At 32.0% G+C, this 26,546-nt stretch overlaps 1 protein-coding gene across 2 annotated transcripts in view; it reads left to right on the top strand.

Moving 5' to 3' along the window:
• The first annotated feature begins 3,052 nt into the window (after positions 1-3,052).
• LOC118195127 (uncharacterized) overlaps positions 3,053-26,546 on the top strand; it is a 117,500-nt gene continuing 94,006 nt past the window's right edge. For both annotated transcript variants that reach the window (XM_035366377.2, XM_035366378.2), the window contains exon 1: positions 3,053-3,388. In XM_035366377.2, the coding sequence (XP_035222268.1) occupies positions 3,243-3,388 (146 nt within the window). In that variant the 5' untranslated portion in view covers positions 3,053-3,242. The remainder of the gene's footprint in view (positions 3,389-26,546) is intronic.

A 26,546-nucleotide genomic window follows, 5' to 3' on the forward strand; every position in this document is an offset into this window, starting at 1 on the left:
CTATGCGACCAACTCCAGAGACCACCTGTTGGTGTTTAATGATTTTTGCACATGTTGGTTCATACAGACTGGACAAGTTTCACAATGATTTAAGAATATTTGCATACGCAGTTATATTCCTGTATTAGCTAATTCTGTTTCAAAGTCATCAGACATCATGTCAGTAAGAACTGCATGTTACAATTCAGAAATATTCAAGAAACACAATTAGGTGTTTATCATGTTTCAAAATTAGCAAAGCTTTCAAATAAAAAAGAAATATTTTAAGTAAATTGCCAAGGGTTTCTTATTTCAACAATAATGCTTACTTACACGAATAAAGAATGAGCGGTACTGTTCTGTTACCAGGATCGAGTTCAGAAATGTATGTATGCATGTATGTGTTCATTGTATGCATAAGTACAAATATATGTGTGCATACAAATACATATATAAGCACATACATACCAACACATGTTCATACATTTCTGAATCCAGTCCCTTGATAATAGAACCAAAATAACTGTTATTGCTTTTGCTCAGTATCCGAGGAAGCATATTCCTTGGATGTTCGAATTGTAAACTTTTCTATACTTTACTTTTTATAGCTAATAAATAAAGCTTTTCCTTCAGATTTTCATTTTTTCTTCTTCGGTTATAATTAAAACCAGATTTTAATAGGAGTAAACTGAAAATAAAAGAAGCAACGTACTGCTGTTTACAATAATGTTGAAAATACAGAACTATGGATTTTTACTTGACTCTTAATCTATACAATCTCCTCATGGTAATGGTAAAAAGCATGGAAAAAAAAAGAAAAAAAAAAAGAGAGGAATGAGACTGTAAGCTGTCAAACTATTGGGGTTATAGAAAAGAATAGTTAGTTTTTTTGCTATTGCGTGGGCCTTCAGCCCACTTCAGGATCACAAACCTCACTACTGTATCACATAACAAGTATCTAATTCGTTGGAAATTTGGATCATTAGATATGTGTTGTATTTCCTAATGCAAATCACAGTACAGATATTTATAGGGCATTCAGTACGATTTGAGGTACATTATGAATGCAGGTGCTACCATGATAAAAAACATTTATCTTTTCTGCTACGCTGATGACCACTACACATTTCAAGAGTAATATCAACGTGGTAGTTACAGATATGGCACTGTTTGACTTTTGTTTTTACTTATCAGAGATTAGCAAATATGGCATAGTTTGAAATTATTATACACACAATGTGATTTCAAAAAATTAAATTAGTAATTATTAAAAAGACACACAAATTCTGTTTCAAAAGCAAAACAACGCGAGTTGCTTATTATGTGAATACATTATGAATTCCGAGTCTGTTTGGCCATACTTGATCTGTACATAAAGTATATGGCATATAATTATAAAAAAATAACTTCTAAGAAACAGTATATTCTTAATTTGTTGTCTGAAAATTATTCAGATTTTTGAAGTTTTCAAAAAACAACACTTTTTTTTTTCCACTTTCATACACTATATAAATTGCTATTTCAGTGTCAATGAAGTATCAGACTTTCAATACTCAGCTACTTAAATTTCTATCCATAAAAATTGTTTTCTTACTTTTTCATCAGCAACTAATAACAAATTTTATTTTACATATAAAAAATGCACTCAGATATATATGTTCTGCTTTACCACTCAGAAATAATAGTTAAACGAATTTTGTGGCATGGGCATCATTTTGAGTTTATTAACTTTCTTTAGAATATAGTCACTTTTATCTGGTTGCATGTGTAGTCTCCCTTTTATTTTTTGTTTATTATCCCTGTCTTTAAAATATATTGAACTTGCATTCTCTACACTGATTATATATTCTTTTAACATCATATAACATTACAGAACTAATTCTAGAATGGCTACTATGTAGAAGGCTATCAAATACTGCATTTTTAAAGTAAATAATAGAAGCATATTTCTATCGTAGTTATACGAGAACTGAATAATATGAGATTATAGTATAGTTAGTTATACGAGAATATCTGAAATAATATTTTCACAAGCATACACATAATGTTTCAATACTTGGGTTTTCAAAGCAGAAAAAGTTATAAAATAACACACATCCAGAAATAAGTGTCAAAAGTAGCTAGGTATCTGATACATATGATGTTGATGTATTTAATTATGGCAAAGCACATTAGGGCTATCTGCCTAAGAGGAGGGATGCCTTCCGTGGAGGACTTTCTAAGGGAAACTGGCTCGTATACACGTTACACATGGGGAAAACCACGAAAACACCTATGCAGCCAGCCCGTTCGCGGGATTCGAACCTCGGACCGAACTACCAGTGTTCAGCGACTTTACCGCTCGGCCGCTGGTGGGCCCTGATACATATGTAGATCATATGAGCAAGTATGTGATATATTAATACATATATAAAATCGGATCGAAAAGTAATTGCCCTGCGTTTTCGCAATAGACGCACATTACTCGAGTTTTAATGCTAATTTAGCAACATAACAGAAAAAATTAGCAATCAGATACCAAATATAAACACATCTTAATACCGTTTTTCCCCATGTATTTTCCTTTTTTCCTTAGCACCTATTCCCCATAGTATATGATATTTACTTCCGTTGGCATGATGAAATATCGCCCAAATCCTTAAAGAAGCCAAGTTGGCGCAACCAAGGCTGTTCTCCGAATCTTATCTGAAAGATGTAGTAAATGAAGACAACTTTAACATTCTTTGTCAATATTTTGTCATATTGATTAACTAAAATGAAATTATTTTTTAAAATTAAATATTAGAATTTATTCTGTATTTGTTATTTAAATTATTTATTATCAATGGCTTACGTCAAAGACATGGGACATTTCATGTATTCAAAGATCTCTGAAAAATAAGCTAGCTTCAGTGTTTATAGAAAAGCGAAAACTTTTCTTGTTCTCTAAGGTCGCTTCTTTCAGTTTACATGACCTGAAATTCCCGTAAAATATAACTGAAAAGTTGTGATCTTTTGCCTGTCCTCCAACTGTTTTCTTACCTGTGATTGCTTTGAATCTGTAATCTTGAATATAGTTCTCGAAATCTGGCAATAATTTGTTGTTTAAGTTGTGCTCATGACGTCATGGAAATGTAATCGCCTTCACGTGGATTTGTTGTAAACTTTGTGTATCATAAATGTGTACAAGCCTTATTTTTGCAAAAAATACTTTTATTTGACTTTAGTAAGACATGAAAAATATGACAATATCTTTATAAGAGTAGTGTTGTCTTCTGAGTTCAATGGAGAATGTTAATCGATTTTACTTCACGAAGGATCAGTTGGCTAATTCGCCTAGTCGAAAATGTGGTATCGACCAAGCTAAAGAATTGTCATATAGGCAACAAGCAGCCAATTTCATACAAGATATGGGTCAACGTTTACATGTGTATCCTTTTATTACACAGTATATAATTTTAGCATGAAATTTATCCTTAGTATGCGTGTCCTTCTATTAGGGCTATGTTGTCAGTTTGCTTTTGTAATAAGTTTACTCGTGAAGTGTTTCTGTAATGTATTTATAATTTAAAATTGAAATTGAAAAATATTCTTAAAAAATAATACAATCTATTGAATCCATTGTAGTAGGTATATGCAACTAAAAGTTGGTGCTATATAGGTTAGGCTTAGGTGATGATTATAACATTGAATCGTGTTAGTTTTCTCAAAATAAAAATGAAAAGTTTTTAAAGCCCTGTTGCATGCAGTTCTAAAGTTACGAAATTTGCTTCTGCTGTTGGTAATGTAATTAAAAACCTTCAACTACTTAGTATAGTTTGCAAAAGAAGATTCACTTCACAATATTTTTTTTTGTTTCATGCTTAACATCCAGGAGTGTTATTATCAAGAGTGTAAATTAGAATTAACATTTTATGTTTTCAAAATAATTGAAGTAATAGTCTTAATCGTGAAGTTCTTTTCCTGTAAGTTTTAGGAAAATCCAACTTCTGCATGTGAAAGTTTAAATAGTGTTTGAAATATTAGTGGTGTATATTTATCACGTAAAAGAAAGCTGTAGTAAATGAAGACCTTTTTAACATTCTTGCACAAAAATTTTATATTGATTAACTGAAGTAAAACTAATTTGTTAATTAATTATAACTGCTTTACTTTCGAGTTTAAGGCTAAGTTGATTTTGTGATTACTGTTAGTATGCCATAAGCAGATTGTAGTTGATTATCTATTTAATTTATTTATCCCAAAATTAGATTTGATTTTTCTTCTTCTTAAGTGTAATTTTGTTTTTATACGATGAAGGCTGTTACCTTTTGGGAATGCAACCTGCAGTGGATTTACAGTTCCATTATTATGCCGTTCTAAATATTCATGTAATGTTTAAAGTTGCAGTCGAATTCAGCTGTATCCAACCATATTCAGCCATATTATATGGATTGTTTTTCTTTCAACATCAAGTAAATTTAGTGATTAATTTATATATATGTTTCTTAACATTTATTTTGATTTATGTAACACAAAAATTGAAAATTTAGAGGAAACTTTTTTATAAATTTGCTAAAATTAATTTAAATGAAGATGTTTGATATGTTTATTGATTTACCATACAAAATAATTTATTGTTAGACAATAAATATCACAGTAATAACACACAATAAATATAACAGATGTTTTGCAGATAAAAAATTCTTCAGAATTATTGAAATAGGTATTTTGCAGTATGTGTAGTAGAAATTAAAAGTATTTTATTTTTTCTAACTGTGCAGTTATTAAAATAAAATGAACTTCATGGTACTTCAGGATTAAAGTGGCCATCTGAGTCAATCGCTAAAATCGGAAGAAAAGTCCCCAAACTGTATAATATTTTTGCTTTTCATGTATTAATGCAACTACCTTGTTTTTTTAATAGATGAAGAGGTGAAAATTAGTTACTTATCAAGTGCAAGTTGGCAATTTTTACATTTTCTTTTAAAAAGGTTACTAAAATATCAATATTTATCAATATGTGGCAAAATGTTATCAATGTATCAAACGAAAATACACTAACAATTTAAAGTACACATTTTAATTATTAAATAAGGATTGTAATAACATTTTGTTAAATCTTTCTTTAAATTTTTCACTGTTCTACTTCCCGTATATACAAATATCTGTTTTTGCTTTAAAAAAAATCAAAGAATTGCATAAACTCAGCATCATCCAGCAGCTATCTGCCAAACACATTTCATTAATGTCCCCTTTGGCAGTTTTACAGCAAAAATAATATATTTGTGCAGGCAGTCCCGAAATTTCATATTGTGAAATTTATTTGAAGGCAAAATGTATTCCAATTAGTCTATAAAAATTGATGGAACTTGCAGTATAACAAAAAGAATGCATGCGAAAATAATCATGTTACTTGACTAAAGGATTTCTGTGAGTATAGTTACCTTAACTCTTTGAAATTCAGACTTTCATTAAACTTTCTTTGAAATTCAGCTTAGCGAAAAGCTGTATCCTCAAAATAACTGAACCGCCTGAAATACTTTTCCGGTTTCACAGCAGTTTCCTCCCCTCTCCGTCCATTAACACAGAAAATAGGTGTGAAGATTTTGAATGACATCCTTTGTATTTTCTAACAGATTCCATTAATTAGCCTTTGATCCCATTCTTTATAACCTATCTTGAAGGTCAAACAAACAAGCCTTTCTGGCTTTGTTATGATCATGACTGAGATTTTGTTTGCTTCCTTTATTTTTATAGGAAGGAATAAATTGATTAAAAATAAATATAATCCTTAAACTTTTAAACTGCACTTTTATTGCTGTTTAAAATTTATGATAAAATAGCTCTGGTTTAAAGAGTAGATATTTTGTCATAATTCTGTTAAGTACCAACATATTTCTGCATTTTTACAAAGGATATAAAATGGATCCCGCTAAGCAAAATGCGTATATTGATTATTATCACGTGCAACGTAAATACGAGCCAATTTTCATTTTGAAAATCACTCCCATGCCTTCGGCAATCCCCTTGTACTTTTCCATATACAATAGGCAACTTTAACACCCTGTCATGAATATAATATAAATAAATAATTTTCTTTTTTAAAATTTCATTTTTACAGGAATTTATTATTTTTTCTTTTATTGAATAGAGGATTAAGATTTCACTTCATGTACTTTCTCTCTTTTCACGTTAAGTTGCTATTTTTTAGTTAATGTGGTGCGTTATTTTTTCATTTTAGTTTATTTCACTTTGTTTTTCCTTTTCCAAAAATAATGCGGGTCTTTTCATTTGTTAATCAGTTGTTTGATCCCATCTTTGTGAGGAATAAACCTTAGTTTATAGACTTTTTTATGATTTTATATTATGTATGAGTTTCAAAGCGCGTTTATAAATGTCATCGTTTTTCCGTGTTTTTATTAACTTAGTTATACATGCATATTATTATTTCTTCATGTGTTATAGGTAAATATGCATATGTATATTATCACTCATATAAATTTGTAGCTAGATATATGCATACATAAATGTATTTATATACATATTACTGTTGATTCCACATTTATACAAGTTTTCGTGATGGTGCAATAACGTTTTCACTTTTTTGAAATTGGATACTGTTCTGTAATCGGAACCGGATCAGAAATATATGAGTGTATGCACGTGTGTATATATATGCGTCTCTGTATATACACACATTCCTACTTACAGTATGTACATGCATACATGAATACACACATGCATCCATCCATACATACATACGTTTCTGAATCCGGTCTTGATAAAAGAACTGTACCTAAAATTGTATGGCCCTGAAAAGAGCCTTTTTTTTTAATTTTTGCAACTGAAATTCTAAATGCCTGTTTTGCATGAGCACATTCTGCATATATCACACTCCCAAAGAACTTTCAATATACCTCTCCGAGTTTGTCTTTTTGCCTAATTCTTTACATCGAACACAAGAGCGTTTACGACCATTTATTTTTCGCCGTTTGTGATCATGAAATGCACTAGGCAAAAATATGCCTGAGGTTTGTTTACGAAATGAATTTAGCAAAGTGGATTCTTCAATCAGTTCTAATTTGAAGTCATATAGCTGCTTTGGTCACTTTAGGATAGAATAGTTAGTGACTCTATGAACTATAAAAGCGTAATTCACTGCTGTGTCTAAAAGGAACCAAAATATGTACATCCACCATTTCGATGATTTTCTAGAAGTTCAATGAATTTGATGCTGATCTATATCTCCCATATTTTTCAGGGTTCGTAGCGGTCCTTACAAGTGCTTATAAGTCCGTATATTTGAAAATAAAATATAAAGGCCCTTATAGGTGCTTACTTTTTCTTTAAAGCCCTTATTTTTTTGTTTTTGGTACTTATTTTTTGCTTTTAGTGCTTTTTTTAATGAACGCGCATTTTTTTTCCCCCTGTACCAAATCCTAAACTAAATAAACAACTTTTCTTCTTTATATGGAACGTCAGATGGTGAATCATACTCCCGGAAATAGCTTTTCCCCCTTTCTCTGCATTAACGTAACCTATGGTGCACGTCGTTCTATTGGTCAAAGAATTGCGAAAATCGTAGAAAATTCCGGTACATTCGGTATTCTTTTTCTCCCACCCAAATACTACGTTATGCTTATATTATGAGCATATGTCTGAATATTTATAATAATATAGTTGCAGTAGCTGCTGAGGTTTAGATAAACTTCCAAAAATCGGTTTATTTTTACACAGATTAGCTTTCTAAGGAATAATATTCGGAATGGCTTAAATAAAAGGAAAGTAATCGAATAGTCAGAATATTTTTTTTTTTTTTTTTTTTTTTTTTTCCCAATACATTATACAGTACGGAGATTGGGAGGTTCTCCCGTTTCTCCGAAAAATCTCTAATATTGAAGCAGCGAATTTTTTTTTTTTTTTTTGTCACTGTCCAATCTGGATTGAATTGGACTAAAAGTTTTGCGGTGTACCGAACCCAAGTGAAGAATGATTCTATTCGAGGGTCTGTTCAAAATTCGAATCAAAAACACCCCAGATTAATAAGTCTCTTTCTTTTCCTTTATTTAGTTCTTTATTCTTCGAATACGGGCAGCTGTTGATTCGGATTGCGTAATATCAGGTATGGATTAATTACTCCCCCTCCTCCTCTTTTTCCAGTTACCCTCGACTATGCGGAATATTCGGCAATTTCCGAGTATGCAGGTTAGTTAAGCTTTTACTGTTAAAGGATGACTACATGAGGCAATTTCCCGTCTCCTGATTTCAGAAATGTTCCTCTTTTCTACTTAAATTACTTTGCTTGGAATATATGTTAAGGGAAAACTGTTATGCAATGAAAATTTAGAAAATGTTCAGAATTTTTATTCAAGTTAAATTATTTAAATATTAATATGAGTGGGAAAATAAATTGTATTTATTATTAGGTGCCAAGCGAATACAATTAATATGGCTTATTATTAGTATTTATTTTCTATATTTTGAACTGAAATTTCATCATTAAATCTTGTAATATAGTTTAGTTCTGCATAGTTTTTTTTTCTCTCATTGTAAACTAATTCTGTAAATTGAACTGTCATTTAAAATTAAAAAAAAAAGTTAATTGTTTTCCATGGTTGAGGTAATGCTCATTCTCTTAATAAATATTGCATTGCTCATATTTTAAATTGCAAGTCTAATTTTTCTTTTAAGGTTTATGCAGTTGTGTATAATGTAATTAGACAGGTGCTTATTTTTTTCTTAAAATGTGCTTGAAAAGTGCTTATAGGTGCTTATTTTTTTAATTAAAATGTGGCTATGAATTCTGTTTTTATTGTACTTGACAAATATGAGTGGACATGGTACTATACTTTTTTCGGAGCCTTTTCTTCTTGCAGTAAAACATGGTTCATTTTTACAGTTTTTGGAAATGATATGTATCAATTTTTGGTTAATCTTTGGATTATGGGCGATTTTTTGGCGACCAACCCTGGTACAGCAACTTGCTAGTTTTTGTTTGGACGCTGTATAATCATAATAATTTCTTAGAAAATGAAAGGTAAAAAGACTTACCTTTTAGCCGATCTTCTTTCTAACCCAAAGGCATATCCGGGAGTGTTTATTTCTCATTCATCGATGCGCTACTCACAGAAAGAGAGAGGCTTCTAAGATAATAAGATATTTAATTTACAATCACATCACTAAACTAAAATATATGTATAACACAGAAGAAGGATTACATGTTTCACTCAAATGTCCATCAGGAGTTCTCAAAGTTCAACTAAAAAGTTCTGTTTTAGTTTTTGCTGCGCGCATGCGCAAATCACGTGGTTGTCGGTGAGAGTTTCAACATACTCCCACCTTTAAATTTGCTGAAAAATCAAATTTAAAACTGTAACCTTTGAAGAGGCCATTCGACCACTTCTTGTAGTCATCGATGGAATCTTTTCGCTCTTAAGATCTTGGGGCAAGTCATTACGAATATCAGGATCGCAGTAAGTCTCTGTTTCATCAGAAGAGCTGCTTGCCACATTTCTAAATCTAGACTATTCATCTGATGATGTTATCTCCAAAGGATACAAACGCTTGGTTGGTCGCAAAACTTTTCCAAGTTTAGTCTTGACCTTAACTAAACGCACAAGTCCATCCCGAGATTTGAAAATCTGGGTTACTTTCGCCAATAACCAGTATGTTCGCTTCTTATTATCATCGGACACTAAAACAAGATCTCCTATTTTCAGAGGTTGTGAAGCTTTTACATGTTCATAATTTTGCCATAACTGTCCGAGATATTCGATTCGAAATCTTTTACGTAGATCTTGTAAAAGTTTTGGTACTTTTCCGTTTTGCCGGCGCAAGCGATAAAGTCGCCAATAATGGTACAACCGATGCCAAACGGAATATTCTTGCTGGTAACCTTTTACGCTTCATTCAGATAGTTCAGTTTTATGTCTAAGGCCATTTTCGGCAATTAAATCAATTAGGATGCCACAGCGCTTACCCGAAGCCGAAAATATAGAAAAGGTAAAGTCAAGGGTTAAATTCATCCATTCTAATGAGAATGCATTAGCGAAGTAAAGCACTGCAGTTTTACATAATTTCTGAGTAAGCTATTCGTACGAATTGAAGTATTTCTTGCATTTAAACTTGTGTTCCAAATTAAGATTTAACTTGAAATTAATGTAGATAATTACTGAGAGCATTATATTTTTGTAGAGTAGTATACGTGAGATGAGATCGCTTGGGGTCACGTGATATGAACCAGCAAAACAGGATGTTGAACCATAAAAGCATAGTAAATTCTTAAATTAATGTCTTTATATAAATTTATTGTCTTTATTTATTGGCTTTTTATAAAATTTTAAGCGATAATAAAATGTTTATGCCTTCAAAAAAAGAATTCTTAGGACTAACATTTTTTTAATATTTTTTGTGTGTATAATGTATGTTGTCGCCAATAATGTCTGCTTGGCGAGATTTGCGCCGGCGAAACGGAAAAGTACCAAAGTTTTTGTCGATAAATAAGCCTTTTGTTTAAAGATTTCATATCTATATTATCCAGATCAGGAACTCCAATTTGTCGAATCTCGTGGAGAAACATGGAAGGTGTGATGAGATAAATCTTCAACATCTCCCGAGACATACATCAATGGACGATTATTCATTATTGCTTCACAGTCACACAAAATTGTTATCATTTCTTCATGATTCAGAGAGGATCGTCCTAAAACTTTGCGAAGGATTCTTTTCAGGACTTCTATTAATCGCTCCCACCATCCTCCCCACCAGGGAGCTGATGGCGGAAGAAATTTCAATGTGATCCTGTGGATACTAGCTTGTTCTAAGATTTTATCCCAATTTATGCTTTTGAATAATCTATCACTTCCTTTGAAATTCGTTCCATTGTTGGAATAGATGGTGTGGGGTCTTTCATGTCTAGCAATGAAACGTCTCAACGCTTGCAGAAAACTATCAGTTGATAGCGAGAAAATCAATTCCAAATGTACTGTGCGAAAAACAGCACAGGTAAAAATCACTATGATTTTTTATTTCCCTTCAATATCGACAGTCCAGTCAAGTCAACACCTGCAATCTCAAAGACTGCTGTTTGTCTTACTCGGTCTTCAGGGAGAGGAGCAATCGGTGTTTTCGAAGAACTAGCATCGAACCTTTGACATACAACACAGCTTCTTATGACTTTCTTGACAGTCTTTCGTGTTTTAAAAATCCAATATTGTTTTCGTAAAGCGGATATTAAAAATTGTACTCCTGCATGATTGTTCATTTCATGTTTAGCTCTAATTAATTTTACTACAATAGGATAATCTGAAGGAAGAATAATAGGAAATCGCAAATTTTCTGTATCATCTCTTCTCAGAATTCTGGTTTTAACCCTAAGGATTCTGTTAGAATCAATCATTTGTTGAAGTACACGTAATCTTTTGTCATCTAATCCAGAAAATGATTCACTCTGCACTAATATCAAAAGAGTTAATTCGGCTCCTTTAATTTCTTCCACTGTAATTGTTCCAAAAGTTCTTTCATTAGGACTTAGTCTGACATTTTTAACAAAACGGAAGATCCAAGATATTATCTTTAGAATGATATTGTACGAAGAAATCTTATCAAAATTAACTTCAGTCATAGCATTCGAATTAACTGCAGAAATTATTGTCTTCTTTCTTTCAGCATTTATAATGTCAAAAATTCGGTACAATTTCAGAGGTAGGCCATTTTTTTTTAATTATTTCTCAACCAATCGGGACCCTCCCACCATTTCGATTTGACTAAGGTTTCCGGACTGCATCCTCGGGAAGAGAGGTCCGCTGGATTTAGCGTTCCAGGAATATAATTCCAGTCGTTTGGATTACTTAGAGTACGATTGCTTTCACTCTATTGTGAACGAAAACGGCCCAGTTTTCATTCTTTTTTATCCAAAATAATGCATCCATAGAATCACTCCAATAATAAATAGGCAAGCTTTCTAGTTTCAAATCTTCCTTAACAGGATGTGCCAGTCTAGCACCAATCGTACAAGCTAAGAGCTCTAGTCGTGGTATGGAAATCGGGACATGTAACGGAATTTTCATTACAGCTTCGCATAAATATGCATGTGGCATAAGCAGATTTACTCGCGTCACAAAACATGTGTAAAGATAAATCGGAAATTATTTCGAAGTCAGCAAAAATTCTTCTGGGTATAGCTATTTTTTCCAAGTTGTGCAATTTATTTTTCCAACTTTCGAATTTGTCAGAAATGCTTTTAGGTAAATTGTTATCCCATGAAATCTTCTGTTTCCAGCATTCTTGAAGCATTAGCTTAGGTATCAGAGTAACAGGAGCTGTAAACCCAATCGGGTCAAAAATCCTGTGTACTATTGACAATATATTCCTTTTGCTGACAGGCTGTTTCACAGAACTATCTTTAAAGTCATGGGACAAAATGTCATTTGATAAATTCCATTTCAACTCAGAACTGATACAGTTTTATCGGAGTCTTCATTGCAAGGATTTCCTTTTAAAGTTTCACCACTAGGTTCATTGTAACTTCATCCCCTTAAATCAAATTTAGCAGTCGACATAATTTCCTTCGACACATTAATGAAAGTGTTTAGTTCTTCAATAGTATCAATGCTGGCCACACAATTGTCGACGTACACTGATTCACTTAATTTCTTAACTACCTCTTGTTGATGTTCAGGAACATTCTCGAGGTGATAATTCAGTGTGGCGGCGAGAAAAAAAAAAGACTGGCATTAACGCCAAACGCAACGCGCTTATGTCGATATATTTTCAATTTTTCGGAATCTCCTCCTTCCCACCAGAGAAATCTAAGGATCTCTATCTCGAGGACAGACACCTATTTGCAAAAAGGCTTTACGTATATCTGAGATAACCCCATATTTACCTAGGTGAAATCTGTTTAAAATACTCGGTATTAATTCCAAATAATTTGGGCCCTTTTCTAAACAGTCATTTAAGGACACACCATTCCTTTCCTTCGCTGAGGCATCAAACACAGGTCTAATCTTCGTGGCTGAACTTTTCTTAATTACAGCCCTATGTGGTAGGTAATGACAATTTTCGGTTTTTTTATCTTCAACAGATTCTATAATACCTTCTTCAGCCCATTCATTAAAAATATTTTCGTACTCTTTCAGACAGTTTTTTGACGCAGGATTTTAACCTTTTCTCTGCTAATAATCTACTGTCAGGTAAAACCTCATGCCCTTCTAACCAAGGAAGAGAGACCTGATATCTACCCTCACTATCTTTAATGACTGACGAAAATATGTTTTAGCGATTTCATTAATTTCCTTTCTTGTGTGGGTTGTAGCAGGATCCGTTATTCCTAACGAGTCAAGACACCATAAATCCGAAATTTTAGCATCATTAACATGAAGTGACAATACAGTTTTCGTACTGTCAGAGAACTTGCGCTTTTCAGTTTTCCCATCATTTTCCATCCTAATTTAGTGTGTACGCATGATTACCCACATTTTAGTTGTCTAACCTTCCCTGTTAGAAGCTTTCCTGCCACATCTGCACCTAAAAGAACATGAATTTCTAAAGGTGATTTTTCATACATCAAATCCACAGATTTATTCTGCATGTCAGTTAAATAAATTCCATGTTTTCGCAGTTCAGTAAGATATGTATCTCTACGAGTTTGAGGAATGTCAGTACATATTTTATCCTGATCCAAAACCTGAAAATTACAGTGATAATCACCTTTACGAGTACTCAATCTAATTAAATATTTACTATGAGTTTCTTTCTTTTCAATTCCTCCGAACAAACCATGGATTAATTCTTCTTTACCACTTGTTTTATAATTCATTATACTAGCTGCGTACTTCGAAATGTAGGATCGCTGGGAACCACTATCTATTAAAATTCTCGCATATTTTGCGATCCCATCCCCACGAAGTTTTACTACTAAAGTTTGCAAATTTACTAACTGCATGCAAGATTTATATGTCAGAACACAGTCTTTTTTATCATTTTCATCCCCAATAATGTCTGTAGAATTATTTCCGTGAGAGTTACACATTATTGACAAATGAGCTTTACCTCATATGGAACATTTAACTTTGGTCTTGCATAAGCGGGAAATATGGTTTTGTTTCAAACATTTAAAACAGAATCCATGATTCAGCAAATTTTGCTTTTTTTCATCTAAGGTTAAACGACTCGCATTCCGACATTCAGAACTTTCATGATCTGAATCGCAAAATATGCAGTTCAAATGTTTATAATTTTGATTCTCATTTGTAGACAGCAACTGCGAGGCAGATGATACATCTGGTACCCGTTTATCATGCCAAGTTGACAGCTTGCTTCCGCGTTTTGTTTGTCGGGGGGGAGAGAAATTGACGCTGCTTCTTTTGATTGCAAAGCTGTTTTTTCCCGTGCAATTAATTGCTAAGAAATTCCACTAGGTGATTCAAATCGTAATTTGATTTTCGAAATGTTTTATTATATTCCAAAACCAAATCTGCGGGCAATGTTTTAAGCAAAATAGGTGATAATAAAGCTCCATATGTTTCTGAGGTCATATTTAATGATTCAAGACATCGAATAAATTTTTGTATGTAATTGAATAACTTACGGAAATTTTGAATGTCATTAGAATCCTTTAGAGGTCTTATTTTCAGTAATTTATCTATATGGGCGTTTATCAGTACATCTTTATTTCTAAATCTTTCTGTGAAGAGTTTAACTGAAGTTTCGTAATTTTCTTCGGTTAAATCGAAACCGTCAATGGTGTTTTAAGCAGTACCTCCCAAAAAGGATTTCAAATAATTAAATTTGCTTATAGCGTCAAGCGTTTTATTTTGGTGTATGGCTGATGAAAAAGTGTTCCAAAATGTCAGCCATTCGCAGCTCTCGCCATAAAACTTCGGAATCGGAAGTTTAGGAAGCTTCACATTATGACTTTTGATTTTAACGTTTTCTATAATACTTTCACTTAACTGTTCAGTGCTTCTTAACACATTAAATTTTTGTTGTTCTATATTAATTGCTTTCAATTTTTTGTTAGCTTTGTATTTAAATGTAGTTATTCTTTCACGATATTCGTCAACACCGTTTAATTTCTGGTCTAGATCCTTTATGTCTATTAATTTTTCTATATCGGCATCTATTTGTTTTAACTCGTTCGATTTTTCATTTAAGAGTTCTAAGGAAATTTCTAGTTCCTCTGCGTTCACTTTTAGATAATTCAGTTTCGATTCGGCCAATTAATTTTGTAACGGCATCCCTTATGTGGCCGCATTTCCTTTTCAATGTATCAATGAATTCAATCATTATTTAATATATATTCAATAATTCAACGAGTATCAACAATTCGCCTTCATTCGTGGCACGGGATGCCAAAAAATGTGTAATCATAGTAATTTCTTAGAAAATAAAAGGTAAAAAAACTTACATTTTAGTCGATCTTCTGTCTAATCCAAAGGCATATCCGGGAGTGTTTATTTCTCATTCATCAATGCACTACTCACAGAAAGAGAGAGGCTTCTAAGATAATAAGATATTTAATTTACAATCACATCACTAAACTAAAATATATACAGTCAAAAGTCGTTAATCCGGACTTGTCGGGACTTCTGTGATTCCGGATTATCGATTTTTCCGGGTTATAGATCATCAGTTTAAATCTGTTAAGATGGCATACAGAAATTATAAAATTAAAAATATGAAAACGTAATTTATGAAATAAAGAACAATTATGATCTAAAGGGTATCAAAATTAAAAAAAAAAAAAAAAAAAGCTTAATATTTATTTGTTTACTTTATTAAACATTTCTTTCAATGTAAGTTGTTTAAGTTGCTTCATTTTATGTGATAATACTTTCTCTTTAATTAAGACACAATAACACGCCGAATAACTTTCTCTTTAATTATATAAACAGACATAATTTCTTCTTCAGTTACAAAGTTCCGCTGTTCAAGTCCTATAATTGCTGTGTCCAGAATACCGACTAATTTGTCAATCGAAATTTTTTCGTTTTCAATAACCTCTGTGTCACTTTCTTCACTATCAAAAGCGAATTATAATGAGGAGGAATTTGATTTAAATCATATCAAAGACGGAGTACATCGAGATAAAATACTACATTTAGTAAGGAATTATAGGCCAAATAAAATAAAAACATCTGCCCTGAAGATAAGGATAGTGCTGACAGATCAACTTCCATTTCATTGCGCGATGCGGCGTTCCCCGATCAACGTGTACATGGATACCGAGTATGTGCAATTCTTAAAAACGTGTCAAGCAGTGGGTTCTATTCCAAAATTCTATTGCAGACTTTTCGTCATGGGAAATTCCCAAATTGGGAACTCCATAGGATTTCAGAAAAGGATTTAAAAATTATACTAGTATTTCAATGGCATCTTAAGAAATATAGAACTATATAAACTTATGCAATCTGAAATCAGAGCGTACGCTAGATTTGGCGCGCTGTTGAATGGGCGTGTTTGCTAGATTTGACGCTTTTGCGCATACATTTTCGCAGCAATTTTTTTACGGTCCTCAAAATGGAATAGTACCAAAATGTTTAATAAAGTAAACAAATAAATATTAAGCTTTTTTTTTTTGTAAATTTTGATACCCTTTAGATTATAATTGTTCTTTATTTCATAAATTATGATTTCATATTTTTAATCGTATAGCTCAAAACATGTTTGTATTCTTTTTTTTTTAATGCTACACAACAACTTTGTAATGTTGTAAATATATAATGTGCATCTGATTTTCCTGCAGACATCGACTGATGGGTGCTGGGTCCAGGTATAACATGAATTTTAGGTTTCGCTCGAAGCAAATTCAAAGTAATTTCTCAAATTCACATGAGTCATTTATAATGTCATGCTTTTTTGTAAATTAGTGTGAAAGGTCCACCAGAAAAAGCAGCCACAATTATATTCAGTGCGTTGATAAGAAAGTTCTAGTACCATTTTTTGCTGTGAAATTTTGATCAATATCTTCCAAGAAGTCAGGTCTATCCACTCATTTCTTCATTATATAATTTTATGATGTAAGGTTGGGGTACATTGACTTTCTTTTTTTCGAGCTCGGAAATATCTTTTTGCTCTTCCTAATGGTTTGTGAAGGATAAAAATGATTACAACAGAACTGTCGTTCCATTGGCACATTTAAACTTCTCCATTTTATCAGTAATCAAATTCTTTATGTTGAAATTTTGACATTTTTTGCTGTTTTAAGAGGCCATTATTCCATTCCAGAATCTCTTACTGTGTCAATTGCTTTAAAGCTTTTGTTAGATAAGTCTGTCAGCAGATTGTGCGAAAGTTAAGTTAAAAAAGTATTGAAAATTACTTTATGTTCTTCTGGATTGTCAATAAAAGATAATATAGTTCTAAGACAACTTTTGATGCACGTGGCAAATTTTCATTTTTCACACTTTTTAGATAGGCATAGCATAAGGATAACCATTTGCTTAACAGAACATCCAGACTTTGAAACCAAAACAAATTGGTTTTCCACGTATGAACATCTTAGCAGAATGATGTCCATAATATAGAACCATGGATTCATTGATACTCAGATTTTCATGAAAAAATCCTACTTGACAAAAATGTTTCCCATTCCCTTCAGAAAAAGTAGAGATTGTACCTGTTTTATTATCTGGTTCCAATTTACTATTATCAACAATATGAAAATACATTTTTAACATCTAAAATTTATTTCTGGCCATTCTAGAGCTAACAATTGGGATATGCAAATCTTCCTGAGAGCTCCAATATGAATTTTCATCAGGTACTTAGTGGTAGCCACTAAATAACAGTAATTCAAGAAACTCCCAAATGTCATTTGTGTCGACATCCAAAGAGTCCTTTTTGCAAGGCAATTTTGCATGTTCTGTTAAATTTTCTAAGTAATCAGACAGCAGAAATTTACATTTGGTCTTTTGTAATTTGTAATGTCATACTTTTCACCACAATCCAAAGAAAAAAAAAACATTTGTTGCAAGGTATTGTTTGGTTAATTATATGTCAGATTGAGAAGATAGTTTTGTGAATTTATTATTTAATTATTTATTTGTTTGTATTAATGAGTTGTATTTTTAATAATAGAGGAGGAAGTTTTAAGTATAACAGATATAAAAAAGTTTAGTAATAAGTGGATATTTGTATGAGTCTCTTATAATTTGTTTTAAAATTCTGATATTCCTTGATCTATTGGTTGTAGCTTTGCAGTTGTGTTTGGCAACAAATATTTAGCCTATATGGAACTCAGTTCTGGAAGGTTATTTTGGCAACCTGGAAGGTTCTGGAAGGTTATTTTGGCATTATTCCACCAATAACAGAATTTTTACACTTTTCCCTCGAAAACTGCTTATCTATTCCTTTTAACCAGTTACTGAAGAAGTCTTGTGTCATGCATGCTTTTGTATTGGATGCATTATCAACTAACACTGTTCGAATTCCTTTAAAACACAGTAGATTCTTGGACTTTCCAGTCATTAATGATTTAAGCTTTTTGCTTCCATCCATATTTGCAAAAAAAGCTGTAATCCTCTGTTGTCTGCTTCTACCTCGTATGCAAGCTTTTTATTTAAAATGTAATGTCTTGTTTGGCAAGATTTTATAAAAAAAAAAATGCAGTTTTGTCCACATTAAAAGTATCTTTTGGTAGGTAAGTAGAGAAAATCCCTGTCAGTTTCCTACCGAAATTAGTGCATACATCATCATTTACATCATTTACATTAGTTTTAGCCACATACAGTTTGGTAAGAAATATTGTGCCTTAACTTAAATCGAGAAAGCCCTCCATCACTGCATTTAAAATCTTCAATACTGATTTGATTTGCCAATTCATTAGCCTTTGTCTGCAATAGGGATCCATTTATCCGAAAATTTCAAGCTCTAATTTCTGGAACCATTGCAGTAGAGCTTTTAAAAGATCTTGGAACATATTTCTCATAAGTTTCCTTCCTCCAGCAAATTTAAATTTTCCTCTTGAATCTAAAATTAATAATTCTGTAGTCAGCTGTTAACTTTTTTTTACACTTGCCATTTTCTACTTTCTTTAAAATTTCTACCTTTGTCTCCAGCGAGTTTTGTACTAGACCCTGAATTTTTACATGTTCACACCACACACTAAGGAAGAAAAACTAGAGTATGTTAACTTGTCTGCACAAACTGAAGCAGCTGTCTAGAATTTGTAGTAAAGACTGGTTTTCCTGAAAATCTAAGAAAATTGATAACTCCGGCCCATTCATAAAGGGCTCTAAATGAATCCTAGGAAACATGTTCAGCCAGGAAGCTTTGTCCATTAAGCACTGATAAGAGGTAGACAGTAAAACAATAGCCACTAACGTTTAGCAGAAATACAGTAGTTCAGGAGTGCAGGCATGTGCCTCTTTGTAGAGAAAAAAATACAAATGATTTTGACACACAAAAGTAATAAATACAGCTTGTGTTTTCTCTTTTAACCCTTTGACGCGCGCAAGATTATTTTTATAATTTTTTAAACTAAAAACTCTAGAAATTGAATATTATGATCGTAGAGACAAATAATATATGAATTTAAAAAAATTTACTCTTACCCATTGTTCTGTGAGTGGTGGGCGCACTGTGAAAATGCCGCGTGTCTAGGACTTTGCAACTTACTGAGGTAATAGGGAAAAAAACTTACCTTTCTCCGTGCGCATTTTCAATAAATGACGAAATTTACGAATTTTAAAAAAATGTATGTAAGAATTGCATTATATGTAATTTTTTTACATTATTTTACAAAGTAAATCGTCAGAAAAAATTAAAAAATAAACATTGATGTAATTTTCTATAGCAGTGAAAATATAAGTACCTTCATAATAAGGACGTTTGGCTAAATGGATAAAAAAACTCAGTAAAATAAGGATAAAAAAAAGATTTGGTGTTTTTTTTTTTAATATCAAAGAACAAATTTTTTTTGTGACACTATTCACACTGTTTTTTGTTTGTTGTGTTTTGTCTTTTTGGTACATGCATAGACCCACATTGCACGTTTTGCACATGTATCTTCTATGAGGTTTCTTCCCTGTGCTACAAAATGTACACTGCCTGGATCTAAATTTCACTGGTATATGTCCAGCGCTATTTAGTTTCTTTTCATCTGGCACGTGAAATTTGTCGTTTTTTTTATGTTAATTGGGGGGGAGGCTTGGTTGTTTTGCCTTTGGTACGGATCATTCGTTTCCCATTCATACTTATTTTATTCGTATTTCGTTCCAAAATATTCAGAAAATATTTTTTATTTAAATAAAACTTTATGTGATTTCTATTTTTAATTACAGCAAAGTATATTTACATTAAATTTAAACCACAGGAAATAATTTATAAAATCACAATACTAGCTTGGGGAGCAAGTGTGTTGAGGTCAGAGAAAAGTCTCTGGAAGAGAAAAACCTTTAATCACTGCTCTGTGTCACAATGCTCTAGAAGTGGGGCAGTGGCTCTTAAGACAGTGGTCGTGCCCTGAAACCACAAAGCAAATGCCATACATATTGAGGGTTTTTTTTATATATGCAGTTTAATTATTGCTATTTTTTATTGTTTATGATAGAAATCATGATGTGCGATGAATAACTTTTGAAATTTAAAGTTTTTTATATTAATAAAAGGAAGTTATTTTGTCTCATTGAAAACAAATTTTAAAAGGCATCTGATTTGAAGTACTAAGACCTAAAACATGTATGATTCTGCAGTCATTTTGTGTTATTTAGAGGTAAAAGATCAGTAATCAATTGATTTTCACTAAAAAATTTCAGAAAGAAGAAGAAAAAAATTAGAAAATTGGTGATTTCAGGGTGCGGCTGCCGCGCATCATAGGGTTAAATGAGGGAAAAGAAATTGGTACTGTTCTGTTATCGGGACCTGATTCAGAAATGTATGAATGTATATGCGCGTGTATTGTATATATATGCATATATGTATACATACATTCGTATTTACATAGATATATCCATTCATTCATGCTGTTATGTGCGTCCGGGTTTGTAATAGATTGAATGCACAAGTCTGATAAAGGTTAATAAAATTAATTCTTATCAAAAGAAATATAACAGAATGCTAGAATTTTCCTCAGAGTTATTCATACAAGTGTTCACAATATCACACGGTAATAATCAGTAGTTATCCTTCAAACTACTAAAATGTTAAATAGAACACAATGCAAAGAGAAAGCTAATCCGATCTGTTGCTGAACTCGCAACAATAACAACAGCAGCTAGCTAAACAACTGAGCTGAGATTCTCTCTCCCTCCGGCTTTAAATAGTTTTTAACTGGCCGTGTGAGATAGTTCTAGCATTTTTTACTTCTCGAGATTTCTGGAAAGCAATAAGAGGATGTAATTATGGTTACAGCTAACATAGTAGTCAATTTCAGAACAAATTACTGAGATATCAAATTATTGAATGCTAATTGCTATGCTCCTGTATTTTTACTTTTCTAGCAAAGCGTTCTCTTAAAATATGTCTTGCGCTGTATTGCACAGAAAAGTAAAACAGTTTTAATTATAATTCTACTAAAATTAGCTATTTAAATAAAAAAATTCATAACAATACATTTCTGAATCTGGTCCTGATAAAAGAACGGTATCAAGAACTTTTTTGTCAAATTTCTAGTTCTAATTAACCGAACTGATAAAAATGTAGTTCAAATTAATATTATAATTCAAATTAATATTAAATAGATATTTTAACATTAATTCAATACAAGTTTTTGGGGCCGTTTGAATTAGTTCGAATTAACTGAATTTTAATTAACAAACGTCCACTGTATGTATGGATGTGTGTGTTCATGCATGCATGTATATGTGTGAATACACACATTCAGATATACATTCTTTCTTAATTCGGTCCCAGTAGCGGAAGAGTAACCAACTTTGGATATCAAACATCTGGTGCAAATGTCTAGAAAACTGAATGACTCTGGGTTCTCCCAAATGGGGAAACAAAAGACAAAGAGGAATGGCTCATCAACATTTGGATTCATATTTAGGAGCATTTATGTGGTAAAGATATGAAGAATGAAACAAAATAGTTTATTTTATTGCAAACAGCAGTTGCCCAATTGTGGTCTCCTTGAATGTAATTAATTCTTATTTTAGAAAAAAATGATCTTATTGGTAGTGGCGGCTCGTGGCTAAAATTTGTGGAGGTGCTGTTCCAAAAAAAAATTAACCTTTGTTTTAAAATTGTCTGAAAGAAAACAAACATGTATAAAAAGAAAATTTATTTTGAAACATCAGGAAATCTTACAATAAAAAAATTAAGCATTTCTTAATTGCTTTAACCAAAATTTTTACAGTTCACTCTTTGTCTATTCATTTAAAAATGAAATCCATTCTTCTCGTTTTACTTTGCGCGAAAGAATCAATAATTTTCTCCTTGATCTCTGGAGGACAACTGAGGAGATTTTTCTTTATTGAAAGCAATGCAAGCACATTTAGTCTTTCCGAATTCTAGTGCTTCTTAGAACAGATTTTAATGTTGAAAAGCAGCGTTCTGCCTCTGATGTAGTCATGGGAACTCTCAAGAGAATTTTTATCAGTTTCATAATTCCACTAAGAACATCATCTAGATTATTTTCGAAGATAAATTTCAGTAGCTCATTTAGTTTGCAGTATTCATGAATATCAGACCTACAATAGAATACTTTTAGTTCAGTTTCAAGTTTTTCTTTGCCAATCATTGGATATGCTTCAGTGGTCAGTACTATTTCTTCTGTAGAATGTTCATTCCTCAAACTAGCGAAGCATTTCTTGTTTAATAATTTAGAAGCTGCTAAGTGTTTTATGGAAGAATATCTCTGCATTATATCAGTACATAGTATATAGTCACATATTTCCTTCTTCTATTCTTCTGCCATCGGTTTCTTTAGAAAATTCTCACAGTATTTCGAGTTTCTTAATTCTAAGATAGCAGTTTTGGAATTTGTTATATATTCGTCAACTTTAAACACACTAATTTCTCTGAATTGCATTTGATTGTATATTATTTCAACATGAGGCATCTGATAAAAAAGCTCTAACCAAAACTTGAAATTATCATCATTTAGATATTTTAAAATTCCTATTGCTTTTGCAATAGGAACAGTTGTTTCATTTGTTTTTGTTCTGCATTTGATGTTGATTGAATTTCAGAAAGGCAATTTTTTAAAAGGTTGCAAATTTTCATGAACTCTGTTTATGGTCCGTATGATGAAGTTCCACCTTGTGGAGGAATACCACACGCGCGGAGTAAAAAAAATTACTTTTCGAACAACATGCCAGAAATTCGGCACTGCAAGAGTGACAGTGCTCTTCTCTCTGCCCGGCTCGCGTGCTGCTTTCTGTGTGCGCATGCGCAGAAAAGTCAAACACCACATCGCTGGAACTGTGAAGCGCGCAGTTCCAAAAACTTTTGTACCTTTTTGGCAAAGTGGGGGATGGCTACTGACATAAAGCTTAAGGATTATGCATTGTAAAAGTATAAAGAAAGAATTAAAGACTAAAGGGCACACTATATTAAATATTAAAAAATGGAGTTAAGTGGAAATTGGGAGTGCTGCAGTTCCACAGTGCTTATTACGAGCCACCACTGCTTATTGTATTACAAGGAGCAGTTGTCCAGTTTATGGTCTCCGTGTAATTAATTCTTAAATCAAAGTTTTATCTGCTTAAAGTTTATCTTAATAAATTTTTAAATTCAGAATGTTATTATGAATTCAGTATGTGAAAGAAGCTACATTTTGCTTTTCTATTATTTTCAATAAACTGAAATTTTTTTTAATATGTTTGTATAAATTTTGTCATAAATTGTAATTTCACCATATGTGTTTTTAAATATTGGTTCTTTCAGAAAGTTTTTTTTGATAATAAATACAAATGAAGCAGTACAAAAATAGGTACATATATATTAGCACATTTGCATTAGTAGAAGTTGCCAAATTTTCAGAATACACCAAACTTTGGCAACCATACTCGTAGCAGTTCTTCATATAACCATGCACCAAATAATTCTGTCTCAACAAGCACTGTCTCCATTTTCATATATATTTTTGTTTGTTATATTCCAAACTCCAGAAGTTTTTATTCTCAGATTGTAATATTTTTAATCTTAAATTTAATTTTAAAACACATTATTGTGCAATTTGCTTACAGTATAAGAAATCTGCAATAAAACTTTCACAGGAATATAATACTTTACCATAAAATTATGGAATAAATGCTTTGAATGTATTCATAAAGCAGTCGTCATGAAATTTCCACCAGAACCCTCTCTCAAAAAAACTTGCAAATAGGTTTATTGATTGATCACCATGATAAATACCTATTTGAAATGTAAAATACACATTTATTTATATGTATGATTGTAACAAATAAAGTTGCCAATAAAGTCATTTTTCTTTTGCTAAACTGCAGCAAGGTGGTTGTTCTAACATGTAACCCAAGAATATAAAAAAATTTCCCCCATTTTATAACATAAGCACTATTTGCTGTATGCTTTTCTGCTGTCTTTCAGGCAGCTGGATTTTTTTTAGTCCAAAGGAACTTTGTCCCTGAAGGACTATTGTTTTTGTTTTGCGATTTTGCGTTGGTTTACTATAAATGTTCGTTGCACTTTTCAAACTGCTGCTACCAAATATTAAGAGTTATGCATTATATTTGAAGAAATTTCTCAACAAGCACTGTCTCCATTTTCATATATATTTTTGTTTGTTATATTCCAAACTCCAGAAGTTTTTATTCTCAGATTGTAATATTTTTAATCTTAAATTTAATTTTAAAACACATTATTGTGCAATTTGCTTACAGTATAAGAAATCTGCAATAAAACTTTCACAGGAATATAATACTTTACCATAAAATTATGGAATAAATGCTTTGAATGTATTCATAAAGCAGTCGTCATGAAATTTCCACCAGAACCCTCTCTCAAAAAAACTTGCAAATAGGTTTATTGATTGATCACCATGATAAATACCTATTTGAAATGTAAAATACACATTTATTTATATGTATGATTGTAACAAATAAAGTTGCCAATAAAGTCATTTTTCTTTTGCTAAACTGCAGCAAGGTGGTTGTTCTAACATGTAACCCAAGAATATAAAAAAATTTCCCACATTTTATAACATAAGCACTATTTGCTGTATGCTTTTCTGCTGTCTTTCAGGCAGCTGGATTTTTTTTAGTCCAAAGGAACTTTGTCCCTGAAGGACTATTGTTTTTGTTTTGCGATTTTGCGTTGGTTTACTATAAATGTTCGTTGCACTTTTCAAACTGCTGCTACCAAATATTAAGAGTTATGCATTATATTTGAAGAAATTTAATAAGGAAAAATCTGCATATTTCTCACATTGTGATAAAACAGTGGTACATAGGGCTATCAAATTTTGAATGATGTAATCCTACTGCGAATATGGGCATATGGAAGCCCAAATTTGGAATATGTTTTATTATCGATTTCATATTTTGTAAATCTTTTACGAAATTTTGATTAACAAACTCAAAGATTTCAATGCGAGCAATGGCAACATTGTACAGGAAAAACATTTTTATCTCCAGCGCGTGAGTATGTACATTGGAAATTCTAATGATATGCTCAGTTTAAAACTATTTTGTGATATTGCTCTTGAACTGAATTTTATGGTTTGAGTGCGAAGAATATGATATTTAATAAATAAAGGTAACAGACAAAATGTTAAAAAAAAAAAATGCCCCTTTGAACATAATTTGAAATCTGAAACCTTTCAGTTTTTTTTTTTTTTTTTTTTTTTAAGTCGCAAGGTTTATTTGTAAAGAAGTTATCAGTGTGTTGTTTGACAGTCTCCAAAGAAGTGAACTCAGTGCCAAACAGAAAATTTTGAAGTGATTAAAAGAGATGAAAATTAGAGGGGCAAAATCTGTTGACTGTGGTGATTAACACAAAATTATTCAGCCATTCTTAAATCAGTTTTTATTTAACATTGATTAAAATGTGAGATAAGCACAGTCATTATAGAAGATAAAATCTCAATGAGTAGTCAGATCTGGATGCTTTGCTTTGATTTCTGCTTTTAAAACTGTCATTGGAAGTATTTTTCTGAATTTACTGTATGATTTTGGTGGCAACAATTTCTAGTGTACAATTCCTTTGTAATCCCAGTATACTCAAAACTTTACTTTTTGTGGAATGCAGCCGTCTCGGAGTTACTAAAAAGAAGTTATTTCGTCTTATTTTACAAGAAGTTAATCTTGTAAAATTATTGTGCAGTATCCACTTCTGATCTCCAGTAATGAGTCATTTTAAAAAAGGAGCTTCATTATTTTTATTTCAGCAAAGAATCACACCAAATCTCTAGCAAGTTTATTCTGCACTCTTAAAGTATGGGGTACTCGTATATGTATTGTATACTCGCATATATTGTAGTAGCTAACATGCCCAGTCTTCTTCAAATTATTATGTCCCTCAGGGGACTCACTTTTGTGAGTACGGGTGTGGCAATCCCGAGGTACCCTAGCCCTTCAGGGGATCATCTTCTTGGTGAGACGGGTGTCACGATCCTGGAGCCCCAGTGATCTATCCTCTTTTCTGTCTCCTCTCCTCTTGGCTGGTACTTTATCCCTTCCCTTCTCCCTTGTGGTTTCTCT

This window comes from Stegodyphus dumicola, chromosome 5, assembly GCF_044657685.1.
Source record: "Stegodyphus dumicola isolate Sdum_Otavi_A_Nest chromosome 5, ASM4465768v1".
Classification (NCBI taxonomy): domain Eukaryota; kingdom Metazoa; phylum Arthropoda; class Arachnida; order Araneae; family Eresidae; genus Stegodyphus; species Stegodyphus dumicola.